This window comes from Mytilus edulis, chromosome 1 (assembly GCF_963676685.1).
Source record: "Mytilus edulis chromosome 1, xbMytEdul2.2, whole genome shotgun sequence".
Lineage (NCBI taxonomy): Eukaryota > Metazoa > Mollusca > Bivalvia > Mytilida > Mytilidae > Mytilus > Mytilus edulis.
Window position 1 is genome coordinate 77,841,352 of NC_092344.1, and position 15,412 is coordinate 77,856,763.

Sequence of the window (15,412 nt, forward strand, 5' to 3'; positions counted from 1 at the left end):
AATATCAATAATGTGATCACTTTTATAAATTTCTTGTTGACAAAACTTTAAATTTTTCGAAAAAGTAAGGATTTTCTTATCCCAGGAATAGATTATCTTAGACGTATTTGGCACAACTTTTTAGAATTTTGGTTCCTCAATGCTCTTCAACTTTGTAATTGTTTGACTTTATAACTATTTTAATCTGAGCGTCACTGATGAGTCTCATGAAGACGATACGCGCATGTGGTGTACTAAATTATAATCCCGGCACCTTTGATGATTATTTACACCACTGGGTCGATGCCACTGCTGGTGGACGTTTCGTCCCCGATGGTATCACAAGCCCAGTAGTCAGCACTTCGGTGTTGACATGGATATCAATTATATGGTCGTTTTTATAAATTTCCTGTTACCAAACTTTGAATTTTTCGAAAAACTAACTATTTTCTTATCCCAGGAATAGATTACCTAAGCCGTATTTGGCACAACTTTTTGGGATTTTGGGTCCTCAATGCTCTTCAACTTTTTACTTGTTTGGCTTTATAACTATTCTGATCTGAGCGTCACTGATGAGTCTTATGAAGACGAAACGCGCATGTGGTGTACTAAATTATAATCCTGGTACCTTTGATAACTATAAACATCACTGGGTTGATGCCACTGCTGGTGAACGTTTCATCCCCAAGGGTATCACCAGCCCAGTAGTCAGCACTTCGGTGTTAATATGAATATCAATTATGTGGTCTTTTTTTTATAAATTTCCTGTTAACAATACTTTCAATTTTTCGAAAAAATAAGGATTTTGTTATCCCAGGCTAGGATTACCATAGCCATATTTGGCACAACTTTTTGGAATTTTAGATCCTCAATGCTCTTCAACTTTGTACTTGTTTGGTTTTATAACTATTTTGACATGAGCATCACTGGCGAGTCTTATGTAGACGAAATGCGCGTCTGGCGTACAAAATTATAATCCTGGTACCTTTGATTAGTTTACAAATGACTCAGTGACGCTCGAATAATTTTTTTTTAAAAAGGCCAAATAAAGTACAAAGTTGGAAAGCATTGAGGACCAAAAATTCATAAAAGTTTTGCCAAATACACCTAATAAAATAAGTCCATTCCTATATATGGGAATTTTAAAACATATTTAGGGTGTAAACCATATCATTAGATACTTGAAGATATTATAGATATTTTAGTTGAGACCATTGGTGGTTCAGTGGTACCGTAATTATGATTTTAATTAATATCTTGTGCTTCTGTTACAGGCATTATAAAAATAACAACTATTAAAAAACAATGAAATTCAACACAAGTTTATGTATATAATTGTAACATGGGTAACAAATAAATATTTCAAACAAATACAGTTGCTTTAACAATTCCATAAAAAAAGACATTGCTGAAGTCCTAATAAATGGAGTGAAAGTTCTAGGTAACATTTTCAAGGTGTACCATTAAAAGTTACAAAACAAATTACATAAACATACCTAAAGAGAATGGTTGTTAGGTAAGTAACTTATAGCAAGTTTTAAATCCAACAAGAATGTGTCCCCAGTACACGGATGCCCCATCCTCACTATCGTTTTCTATGTTCAGTGGAATGTGAAAATGGCAGGAAATCTCTAATTTGGCATTAAAATTAGAAAGATCATATCATAGAAAACATGTGTACTAAATTTCGAGTTAATTGGACTTCAACCTCATCAAAAACTTCCTTGACCAAAAACTTTAACCAAAAGCGGGAGGGAGGGACGGACAAACGAACGAACACACAGACAGACGAAAGGGCGCACAGACCAGAAAACATAATGCTCATAAATGGGGTATAAAAATTATAGACTAACAAACAAATGAAAAGGCTATTTGTGACCTTAATTTAAGACTCCTTTTGCCAAACATTATCTGTTACAGGTATTGCTGAAAAATGAAATTTACAATAGCATATTTTTTTTTTAAATTTCAAAACACAAAAGCAGTACATTCAGAATCTTTCAAAGATTTACCATCAGTTCAAATCATTAAGAAACAGCATTTTAAATGTTTCACTGGTAAAAGTTTGAAACCTTTAACAAAAATACTAGACAATTTAGTTAGTGAATTTGGCTATGTAAGTTTCCTTGTGCCTTAAAATACCTCTGATCTGTCATAGTTTTGGTACCTTTTTGTGTATATTCATCTTCACAATGATCAATACCTCTTTTCTAACTATTACCAATACTTGATTTTAAGTGTACACCTTGCTTCTTAAAAATCTAATTTTCACAAAAGACATTAACTCAGGCTTGTTGTTAAAATTGATCAATCCATTATCAAACATTTCTCTCTAATAAACAATATAAATGCAAATCAGTAAAGCTATTTCTGTTGAATGTATACATGTAAATCTTATAACTGGCAAATATAAGCCCTACCAAGCACATATAGTATTGAAAAAGTATAAAAAAAAAAATATACATATTTCCTTAATTTATTAAGAAGTAAATAAAAGATTATATAAGATTTATTTAACAGAAAATCGTTTGTTCCATGTTTTTTTTATAAAGATATCATCAACCTACTGTGGTTTTAAATTTTGCATATATATTATATGTAAGAAAATGTAATTGTGTCAGGTACATACATATATATTCATGGTTTTACATCATTCAGATTAAGACAAATTAGTACATGTACATAAAAAAATATAAATGATGCTTTAAAGATACTAGTAAGGGTTATATTTCAATATCTTTTTACACCAATTCATGTTTGTGTTGTCGTTGTTTATTTTTTTGGCCTTGCATGCTGGAAATTTAAAAAATCACAAAAAGCATATCTGATTAATCTGTTTACACTTTTTGTTGAAGGTCTAAGTATGATCACTTTTAAATACAGCAGTTTTTACATCCTGGTTTGATGACATTCACTTGCACACTTTGTAAACAGTCTCCTCTATGAGATTGTTCTTAATGTCCAGTGGTCTAGCAAGGATTTGAAAAGGGGAGGGTGCTAGTCAGAAAAAGGGTAATTGTACATGTGAATGTCATTGAAAAAAGGGTAATTTTACGTGTAAATTTATTTCAGCCTCATAATTAATTAGCACAAAATTTTTAGCACGCATAATGCATTATTGAAACATTAAGTTTCAGTTAAAATGGAGTTATGTAATTTATGTCTTTTGGCACATTTTTTTTTATAGTTGACTTTATAATATCTATGGTCATGATGCTGATAACCTCTTTGGGAACATTTGTCTAAAATTGTACATTTAGCTTTCCTGTACTTGCTGTCACCATATATATTACAATTATTATAGCCATTTATTATTTTACTGGTATTTTAAGGCAGAAAAATGCTGATTTATGGTGAAAAAACGGCAGGGCACCCGAGGAACGACAGAAAAAAGGCACGGGCGTCAATAAAAAAAGGGAGGGCGCTGCGCCCTGTTCAAACTTTGTAGCTAGAATACCTGATGTCTCGGGTGTGACTTAACTTTGATTTTGTACAGAGTGTCCTCTGTGAAATATTTCAATACAACCACCAGAAAGGCCACCTACATGGGATGTAAAAAAAAAGACAGATATAATATGTATTTGGGAAGTCAAAGAACATCATAGGCATTCTTCCTAGAGGATATTCCAAACATTTGGCAACTTGCTATATGGTATTGGTTTTGCTTATTGTTGAAAGTGCTACAGTGCATTTTAGTCTCTGGTGGATAATCTTTGCATTTGCAATCATACTGCATCTCATTATTTTCATGTTTGTGTTAAAGTCTTACTAAACAACAGATGAAGTGTATTTCAAATCTCAAACACTTAAAAAAAAGAGAAGCAAAATACCTAAAAATATATGCTTATAAGAATTTAATAACATGCATCTAGGATATATTTGCATGCATTTTATTCTTGGTTTTTTATATATAGGTTTTATCAAGTTTCTAGGCAGCAAGTCAAACACAGTAAAAAAAAGTCCAACTAACTGTAAACACATATTTAAGTTAGGGCTGTGCTATCTCACAAAGAAACAATGTATGATTTTGTTCTTTACCATTTCTTTCATTAAGCAACATCACTTTACACCTAAATCCTTGACTTGGTAGGATGCTAGATATACAAGAAACTATATATCATATTAGTATAATTGTTAAGATTATGAAAAATTTCTACTAAGGGGGAGGTAATTCATTAATTTTATATTATTCTAGATAACAACATTCATCACCAAAAGCCATCAAAATCACTGTCACTATCACTATCACGTCCACCTAGCACTAAATTCAAAATTAAATTGTCTAATTCTTCTTCTAAATCAAGCAAGAAAACTCTGTTCTGTCTTTCTTCTAAAAAATCCCACAAATTAATTCTTTCTATAATGTCTAATGCTCCTTCTGCGTCTTGTCGTCTTCGTCTAGGTCGAGGTTTTGGATCTGCTATTGTCCCATCAGGATGTGCATGGCGATAGAAACACTTGTCATAAAATGGACATTCTCCTTTGCCTTCTTTGAAATACTTGCATGGTTTATTACTGAAATATAACAGATACTAAATGGAATAATTTTGGAATTTAACTTTCACATATTTGTAACTGAAATTTTTGTGAGTATGTACTATATAAAATTTGAGCTACCTTAATCATAAACTTAATTGTTTGCACCTGTCCTAAGTCAGGAACCTGATGTTTAGTAAGTTTTGTTTGTTGATGTGGTTCATAAGTGTGTTTTGTTTTTTTTATATAGATTAGACCTTTTGTTTTCCTGTTTGAATGGTTTAACACTAGTTAATATTTAGAGCCCTTTATAGCTAGCTGTTCAGTGTGGGCCAAGGCTCTGTGTTGCAGACCGTACCTTGACCTTTAATGGTTTAATTTTATAACTTGTGACTTGGATGAAAAGTTGTCTCATTGGCACTCATACCACATCTTCCTATGTCTATATCTATAAACTATCAATTCTGTATTAGTTATCAAATATGAAAACAAAAGGGTCAAAGGTGGACAGTTGTTTCCTAGGCATATCGATCTCTTTATTTTTTTATGATCCATAATTTGCTTGAAAAGTAATGAAAATTGTTACAATAGATAATAAACATGTAATACAGATTTCATAGTCCACCTGAAAAACAAGCAGTTTAAAATTCATTCTTCAATGAACGTATTCAACTAGATAAGTATAAATCATCTTTAGAGTTCCAACAAATTGGGTTCAGGGTTCTGATGGACAATGCATTCTGACTTCAATAGGGTGTACATAAAATTGGATTTGGTTGGTAAATTTGTCCTTTAGTAGTATCACCATGGGGCTACTCTGAGTATTGTGTGATTAAAACATCCATTGTACTAACATGCAAACCTTATTTTATTTTCTATGTGTTATACTGCTTACTTATACAGTTGAACCTGCCTAATCTGACACCTGAGTATTTTAACAACCTGTTCAACCCGACATCTTTTTCAGGCCCCCCAGTGTATTGGATAACACAGGTTACACTGTAATACATGGAGTGCTAGCATTATCTTTTTTTTGTATATATATGGTTTTAGTTTTCAATGTTATAAGAATATCTTTACCCTAATGCTTTTTTATAACCAGATATTAGTTTCTGTTTTTCTTCGTCAGTATCTACCCAGTACATGCTTGGAGTGACAAAGTCTGACTGGACTCTACATTCTGGACACGCTCTGAAAAAAAAGAGGTTTACTTTTTAAAATGATATTTTCATTAAATCTACAATTTTAAATTTATAATTGGACAATGTTGGAGGAAGGTTAACAAGTCCAATCCATGCTTTTTAATATTGACTTTCATGATCCCCCCCCCGTGTTACAAAATTAAACTCTTAATTCTGAAGTGCAACATTCTTTCATGCCAAATAACATGAGTACAACAGTTATTGAATCACTTAACAACTGTAAAAGTTGTCAACCGAAGTAGACAGAAAAATCATTAGGATTTAAGAATGACTCTATGTTATCAAAAGAGTAAGAACTAATGGTAGGAACAGTTGTCACAGGAGTTCACACATGATAGCAAGCCACCCTATAACAGGTCATCAGGATTAAAATATCCTAGGCTCTAAGTGAAGCAAGAATTGACATTTCAATTGTTTTATATGAAAGTTCATATAACTGGTCATTCTTAAATGAAATAAATATTTCAAACAACCTAACAGTCTTTTCTCTATTTTAAAGGGCAAAATGAAGAAATGAAATAATTTTAACCACAGAGCGGAGGATTGTTTTCTGGTGAAAGAACATCCATAGTTAACTTTTCATCCATGAGTTCCTGAATAGGCTTAGATTAAAACCAACTTCCCTGTAACATGTCTTACTGTTACAAATGTTTGACAGCGACAATAGTTGTGTTTTTCTTTACCAGTTGGTTTTCCCCTTTTGAATGGTTTTACACTAGTAATGTTTTGGGGCCCTTTATATCTTGCTGTTCAGTGTGAGCCAAGGCTCTGTGTTGAAGAACACACTTTGGCCTATAATTGTTTACTTTTATAAATTGTGACTTGGATGAAGAGTTGTCTCATTGGCACTCATACCTCATCTTCTTATATCCATTCTGTTTAAGCTGTACTTATAACATATATTTTACCTGACTATTTGGTTATCAAACTGTTTTGCTCCTCTCCATTTTCGTATACATGGCAAACAGAAGATATGATTACAGTTTGACATTATTCCAAATCTTCTTTCTTGGTGATTATCCTTTTCTAAGATATGTTCCATACATATTCCACAACACTTGTCTTTACTTCTGGCTACAGCAAAGGATAATTCCATAGCCTGTTCATGTTGTTTAACACATTCCTAAAATCGTTAATATAAAACTGAGAATGGAAATGTGGAATGTGTCAGAGACAATAACCTGACCAAAGAGCAGATAACAGCCGAAGGCCACCAATGGGTCTTCAACGCAGCGAGAAAATCTGCATCCTTGTAATTAATGCAGTCAATTAATGTTCATGTATGTCCATGTACCTTTTAATTTAGGCACATACACTATTTAGTACAGACTTTTAAGGTGTGCAGATATAACATAAACAGTGTATTTCAATTGAAATGAAATTAATATTAATATCTATTAAAAGGCATTTTCAATTTTATTGCTTAAGAATCAACAAAAGCAATCAGTCAATGACATTCAAACATTAAAAAAACCAACATAACACATGTTAATTTATATACGACTGCAAAAATTAATGGTATCACGTTGTGTCATTGTCGTCGTCCAAAGACGGATGGTTTCCGGATAATAACTTGAGTATCAATGAATAGAAATCAAAAAAAATTTAACACAATGTTTATCACCACAAAAGAAAGGTTGGGATTGGTTTTTGGGGGTTATGGTAATAATGGTTTAGGAATTAGGGGCCCAAAGGGGCCCAAAACAAACATTTATCTAGTTTCAGGATAATAAGTTGGGTACCAAATATGAGAATGACAAACCAACATACTTTTTGATGTTCTTCTCTCTGTGACTTGTTTTCAGGATGTAGCACTGCTAGTCCACACATATCACAGATATTTCCATGGAGATATTCACACTCCTCATCGTATGGACAATGACCTTGGGCAAGGAAGGGGCAAAGTAAATCTTTACTTCCTTTAACAATACACGGACTAGAGGATTCTGTTGTAGGTTCTACAGCTGCTGCATAGGAGGCAGGAACTAAATTAAATATAAATATCCATCTGATGATCATGAGTCAAGCCTTTTTCAACTGATTTTTATAGTTTATTTGTATGCTCAACTGTTACATCACTTTCCCAGGTTAAAGGAGGGTGAGTGTCGTCAAATGTTTAACCCTGCCACATTCTGTATGGAAGGAGCATGTAATTAAGTGGTTGCAGTTTGTTGTTGTGTAACATATTTGTTGTTGTTCATTATTTTACATTTGTCATTTCTGAATCTTTTACAACTGACTATGAGGTACATCTATGGGCTTTGCTTCTTGTTGATGGCAGTATGGTGACCTACATTTTAATTTCTGTGTCTTTGGTCTTTGTGGAATGTCGTCTCATTGGCAATCATACCACATCTTCTTTTTTTCAATATATATATATATATATACGTACTATGCACGACTTCCTTATCTTTTGTGTCCATTATATTATCAAAATAAGACTTGTGAAATGAAACAGATATGTATGTTAAAATTCTTGATTGTGATATACAATATTTTTTTGTCAGTTTTACTAAGAAACGATCAGCAGAAGAAAGCAGTATAACACCATAAGTTAATGATAACTGTAATGTTCATAATCTTATTTATATATAAATTTTTATAAGTATGAGGTTATTTTCTAATGGCAAAACTTGTCTGTTATCAATGTAAAAAGTTTCAATACTGCCTTAATCTCTATCAAAGATTTTAATATGACGTGCTTCATTCCCTTTATGAATAAACCAATGCTCTAAATCCAATAAAATTTGTTTGCACATGCCTAAATAGTATTGACTACTGCAGAATAATGAATTCTATCAAATTGGCATGCATTTAATTTATTTGATTAACTTAAAACTCTTCCAACCTCTTAAATAATGCACATGTTGTAACAAATTCATTTATTATGACTGTAAAGTGTTGCAATTCGAAATTGACATATTTGACATAGATACGATGACCCTTCATGCTGGCTGGCTGTTCAACCCCCCCCCCCCCTCCTGCCTGAAAAATCACATTGCCAGTTGTTTTCTTGTTTACAAACAAACAAGAATGTGTCCCCAGTACACGAATGCCCCACTCGCACTATCATTTTCTATGTTCAGTGGACCATAAAATTGGGGTAAACTCCCTAATTTGGCATTAAAATTAAAAAGATCATATCATAGGGAACATGTATACTAAGTTTGAAGTCGATTGGACTTCAACTTCATCAAAAACTACCTTGACCAAAAACTTTAACCTGAAGCGGGACAGACGGACAGACGGACGAACGAACGGACGGACGAACGGACGCACAGACCAGAAAACATAATGCCCCTCTACTATCGTAGGTGGGGCATAAAAAGGGAAGTTCATGGAAGAGCCTACACAATCGCTCCACATTTATACACACACATTATAGAAATAACCTAAATTGTCCTAATCAGAATCAAAATAATTGATGCAAGCTATAGTTTATTGTAGTTTTAACATGGGTAGGCATTATATTTGTGTTATTTTAGCCCTCACTTTCGCTCAGGCAAAAATAATCAAGAATATAATGCCTACCCATGTTAAAACAAGTGAAACTGCGAGCTACTGCTCACTGATGATACCCCCGCCGCAAGTGGATAATATTAATAGTGTAAAAATATGCAAGTGTTCGGTAAACAGGAAGTTGTCGAGTGATGAATCTGAAAACGCATCACACGGTGTAGCTGACTTATATAAATCCTGAAACCAAATTTCAGAAATCCTTGTATTGTAGTTCCTGAGAAAAATGTGACGAAAATTTTCAACTTGGCTATCATGTGTAAAATCAGACAAGTGTTCGGTAAACAGGAAGTTGTCAAGTGATGAATCTGAAAACGCATCACACGGTATGGCTGACATATATAAATGTTGATACCAAATTACAGAAAGGGTGGATGTGTAGTTCCTGAGAAAAATGTGACGGAAGTTTCATGGGACGGACTGACTGACGGACTGATGGACGGGCTGACGGACGGACTGACAGACAGACGTAAAACAGTATACCCCCCCTTTTTTAAAGCGGGGGTATAACTACAATAAAGTATAGCTTGCATCAATTATTTCTTAAATCTTGAAATTAATCAAATAACACATTGTCAAACATGTATAAAATTAGTGTTTCACTAGTTATGAAAACAAATGTAGTTGTCATATTAGCATAATAAATAGATAATGATGTATATAACATAAACCAACCTGTTGAACATGTGTAACGTTGACCTGGTACAAATTCCTTGGCTTTCACCCAATCTTCTGGTTTAGGAGTCATTGGGGATTTGGTTGGTTTTGGAGTTGTCTCCCCTCCTTTCTTTAATGTGACCATATTACTACTGACTGGTGAGCTTTTTGATGACACTGTAGGCAGGATATGTACACCTTTAGAATCCGAAATTTTGGGGTTTAATTTCACATGGTCATATCTACAAAGGAATGAATAATTTAATTCATACTACATGTACTATGAGTGACTTTAAGGGCATACGATACAGTTACAGGGGAGGTAATGACGTTGCTAACGTAAAATGTTATTTTCACGACGTCAAACTATGACATATCGGGAAAAGGTGCATTTTTCGACTATTTTTTATCATTCAAACTGATTTAATTTGAAAACGAGTGCATGGACCCCGATTTTTTAAAACGACATTTTGTTTCATTTTGCAGGGAGATTATGTGGACCAAATTTTATAAAACTGCAAATAGAGGAATTTTTTTAAATTTTGATAAATATACAGCAAAAAAATACGATTTTTTTTTAATTCATTCATGACCATTTGATAAATATGAGTTATTTCTGAATAAAAAATGCATAATTTTTAGGATACTTATAAAATACAAAAATTAAAAATTATCTAACAAAAAACAATTTGTGTTTATCTTTTAAAACAAAAAAGTTATGGCTTTCTTTCGAAAGAGAAAATACGGCCACAAATCCGAATTTTGAGCAAATATACAAAATTTCAACCTCATTTAACTCAAAAAGTAGCACATGAAGGTATATTTTTTATTACATATTTGATTTAAGCAGGCAAAAACTAGCCTATATGGAAATTTTCATCAAACTGTAAATACAGGATCAAAACTGTATCGTATGCCCTTCAGTTACAGAGGAGGTAATGATGTTGCTAACGTAAATTGTTATTTTCGCGACGTCAAACTACATGAACTAGGACTTAACAAAAAAGATTGTTTTAGACTGATTTTTATCATTCAAACTTATATAACTTGAAAACGAGTTCATGGACCCCTCATTTTTAAAATGCGATTTGGTTTGATAACGCGAGAAGATTATGTGTGCCAATTTTCTTGAAAAATATAAATATTGCAATTTTTTTTAACTTGATAAATATACAGCAAAAAATTATGTTTTTTTCTACATTCATGAACATTTGATAAATATGAGTTATTTCTGAATAAAAAATGTATAAATTTTTAGGATACTTATAAAATACAGAAATTACAAATTATTTAACAAAAAACTTTTTTGTGTTTATCTTTTTAAACAAAAAAGTTATGTCTTTCTTTCCAAAGGGAAAATACGGTCACAAATCTGAGTTTAGAGCAAATATACAAAATGTCGACCTTATTTTACTCAAAAAGTAGCACATGGAGATATATTTTTTATTACATATTTGATTTAATCATATTTATCGATTTATAATATATATTGCAAAGACATTTAGAAAATTGTTTTGTTTCTAACTATGATATATTCTTTCAAAGTTGTTTTTTATAATCAATGGCCATTTGATGCAGTTCCACTTTTAAAATCTAAAGAATTGGTGTTTTTTTTAAACTTACCTACATCCATCTCCATAAGTACATTGTCCTTTTTGATAAAATGTACAGACCATGGATAGTTTACTAGATTTATCATGAGAATATGGACAGCCATCACCTTGGCGACAAACCCCATGTAAGAAATACCTGAAAGTACACAATATTAATGCAACAATAATATTTGGGTAAACATTTCTCTTGTTTATTAATCTTGGTGGAGAAACTTTGTTTTAATATAGAACATGTAGAAGTGAAGAGTGAAAAGAGCTGATTAAATTGTGATTTATGGAAGACAAGTTCTCCTAAATGGTGTTAATGATAATTTCAATAATTTAGTTTGTTTGAAGAACTTCTATTTCAAATCGCCTTTATCGCTATTTGGGAATCTGTGACACCAGGAATATTGACCTCATACATGTACATGTATGTACAGCAATCACTTTTTCTTTGTGAGGGCAATTCTATTGTGACCTCAAAATTTTATGGGAACCTACATTGTACAAAATGTATGTCACACAAATAGGGAATAGGCATATTGCTGTTCAGAGTCCAAGTCCATCTCAAATAGTTGTTATCTGTATGTGCTCTAATTTGTGCAGGATAAATATGTGTAAATAGTATCCTATATAGATCATGCAGCAGAGTCATGCTTTTCAATCTATCAATTAATATTAAACTTAATAAGGCAAATATTCAGGATCAATAGTTGGATTGAAGTTTAACCTCACATGCCAAATCAAATTCATTTTGAGGATAAATACATGTTCAGTGTTCTCCCCAGAAATTTTGGATAGCATCACATTTGGCGTAAAAAAAATGTATTTTTTTCAATGTAATTTGTCGTGTCATGCAGTGTTCCATTCCTTTATGATATAGGCGTTATTGTTTATTACAAAATGTATTATATTTTTTGTATGCTATAGGTCCTTATTTGGTGAATAAAATATTCTTTTCAACCCTATTCTTTGTGTCAATATTGTTGAATTCATGACTGAGAATACAATTAAACTATAACCATGATAACAGTATTCTCAGTTTATGTTTTCTTAATTCATTTATAGTGCCAGAATAATTTTTTCCTCTTGGGCCAAATAAAAATATATGTGTGGTTCCAGTTACCCTGCCTACCCAGTTAAAAAAAAAATCTTTACCGTGTCTATGAAATACATTGGTTCATAATATTCAATGAATCAGTCCCAGTTGTTTCATTTTATCAAAATGATACATATTCTTAACAAAGTTATCTAACAAAAAGTCTGTTAATGCTTAGTTTTCTCTTTAGGTATCATTGTTTTCTGACTACTGTGCCATTTGTGCAAACGTAGTTATTATCGTAAAATAACTACTTTTGTCATATCTGGTCCGGTTCCGACCAGTAGTTTACACTAAAATATCAAATGGCTGCCGAAAGCAATGAAAAATACGAAAATAAACAATGTTTGACAAGAGATTTGGAATGAATATGGCGTTTTTAATGCATTAAATGGATGAAATATAAACTAAAGCCAATTATGATCACTTTCTTAAGAAAGACCAAAACTTATTTAGCTCATAATCAAACTTTTCACTCTCGATTTACAAAAAGTGATAGGAAGAGAAAGAAACACTACCGTAATATTTTGCAGACCATGTGGTATTAATCATGTCACAAGTGACAGCTTGTGGTATTCCTATTCAAACAGTTATCCCCCAAAGGGCAATTAACACCTTTCTGATCACTCTTAATTGTCTATTGTCCGACTTGAAGGGATTAAAGGTGATATATTTTTTATGATAAGCGGTAATTAGATGAAAGTTCAAAATTTAAGTTCAAAATAGGACATGGCTTTGCCATATAGAAACAGGAAAAATAACATCCTAAAAATAATTATAGCGTCGAGGAAATTATTATAGCGTCGCGGGAAGAAAAGGGCCTGGGGCAGAACACTGATGTTAATATCAATGGAATATGCAGGTGAATAACTGATACTTTGTACCAGACAAGACACAGCATGCATGCTGAGATTGATTATTAACATGGTAGGTCACATGGTAATGTTCAGTCTGCCAGAAGACATGTTACTGTACCTGAAAAAAAAAAGATTATTCTAACTGGGCCAACCGGTCTTTGCTTTCACTTCTAAATGCTTAGAGAACAAGTAGCAAATAGATGAATCTATACATGTAATTCACGCAATTTCAGGTCAACTATTGTTAGTCATTAATTTAAAGATGGGGGGTTGGAGGGGTCCTGATTTGGAAATCCCGGGCTTAAAAACCTGAAATCCAGAGGTCCCTAATTTAAAGAAATTTAAATCCTGACATCCCAAACTTTGAAAAAGAATTCCCGGATCCCAAAAGGATCAATCTCGAAATCCTGAGCTTAAAAACACCCCATCCCAATGTCCCAAAAAAGGACCTGCCCCCCTCATAAAACATCTTGAAATTGACATACATGTAAACATGATAACAGTGTCATTGGTTCTTACAGTCAAGTTATAACAGAAAGATGTCATTGGTTCTTACTGTAATAACAACCTATGATGTACGTAGGAAATCTATAGCAAATTGCATGAATTCGATATAAACCCAAATTATCTCAATGATGCATGCTTGGTAGAAAAGCAGCAAATTAATACTAGTCCGAGATTACTCTGACGTCCAACGGCTGTTTTGCCAGACAAGCTGGGGCCGTGGGACGTCAGAGCTCGTCCCATATCAAAAAGTGGATATTTGCCCACCCAAAATAGATGCGCTGCTTCATCGCTTCTCGTGCCGACTGACGGCCTTGGAATTATATAAATTGGGCAGCAATCTGTTCATTTTTCATTTATCTTTTCATTTATGTAAGTTTCACCTACCTGCCAACTTTTATTTTTCCATATTTTAACAGTTTTCACAGAGACCCATCGATTTCTGCATTTTGACTTTCACTTTCAAATGGACGTCAAGTTACGAGAGAGTTTGTGGCCTCGAGACTCAAATATGCAAATTTTGTAGGAGATCAATGTTTAACATTTAGTAGCCAACCACGATTTTTCACCTCCTTTACAGGAGATCGGTATTAAGCATTTAGTTCTGACCACGAGAACAATCGGAAGCTCTCGGACATTTAGATAACTTGCATCGTAAATGAACGAGGTGTTACATTATGGTCATTTGCATAAATCATCACTGTTTTCTCGTGGTCACGTGATAATCTTTGAAAATGAAAGGCAAAATGCAGAAATCGATGGGTCTCTGTGATAACGGTTAAAATATGGAAAAATAAAGGTTGGCAGGTAGGCGAAACTTACATAAATGAAAAGATAAATGAAAAATGAACAGATTGCTGCCTGATTTATATAATTCCAAGGCCGTCAGTCGGCACGAGAAGCGACGAAGCAGCGCATCTATTTTGGGTGGGCAAATATCCACTTTTTGATATGGGACGAGCTCTGACGTCCCACGGCCCCAGCTTGTCTGGCAAAACAGCCGTTGGACGTCAGAGTAATCTCGGACTAATTAATACTATTTATCAGTGTTAATGCATTTGACCTAACCAGAGATAAAGCACACATCTGCCTACATAACTAGACTAAGCATGTGGACAATGCCATTGCACCGGTATGCATTATGGAATGTGTGTCCAAATATTTAGAATTTCAAGTAGAACCAGACCAGTCAAAATTTGGCACATGTTGCTGAAACAGAATTTTTGTTGACATGAGCCACTGTGACATGGGAAGCTTTATACACAATTTGCAGACCTGCACAATATCTTGGAGCTCCAATTAGGAGGAGGAGAGCTTGATTGTCCTCCCTCAGCCATCGGCACAACCGTTAGTGTTGTGTTGAGAAACGACCGGTGTACGAAACTAGGCTTATGATGCAAGACTTTAAAAAAAAGTTAATTCCAACAACATCTTTATTTTCTTACATGTCCAATAAAAGATAAACACATTTTACTGATGTAAAATTGTGAACAACATTTGAAGCATTAAGTAAATTACTATTTGTAA

General features: G+C 33.2%; 1 protein-coding gene across 1 annotated transcript; it reads right to left on the reverse strand.

The window, feature by feature from the left end:
* Positions 1–1,280: 1,280 nt before the first annotated feature.
* On the reverse strand, positions 1,281–15,296 carry LOC139490916 (probable E3 ubiquitin-protein ligase makorin-1). The gene is made up of 7 exons (XM_071278058.1): positions 15,161–15,296; positions 11,454–11,579; positions 9,849–10,072; positions 7,428–7,642; positions 6,566–6,780; positions 5,536–5,646; positions 1,281–4,494 (listed from the first exon to the last, which is right to left on the reverse strand). Exons 1-7 carry the CDS (start codon positions 15,220–15,222, stop codon positions 4,188–4,190), a joined length of 1,260 nt encoding a protein of 419 aa, XP_071134159.1. The 5' UTR covers positions 15,223–15,296; the 3' UTR covers positions 1,281–4,187.
* Between the last annotated feature and the right edge of the window lie 116 nt (positions 15,297–15,412).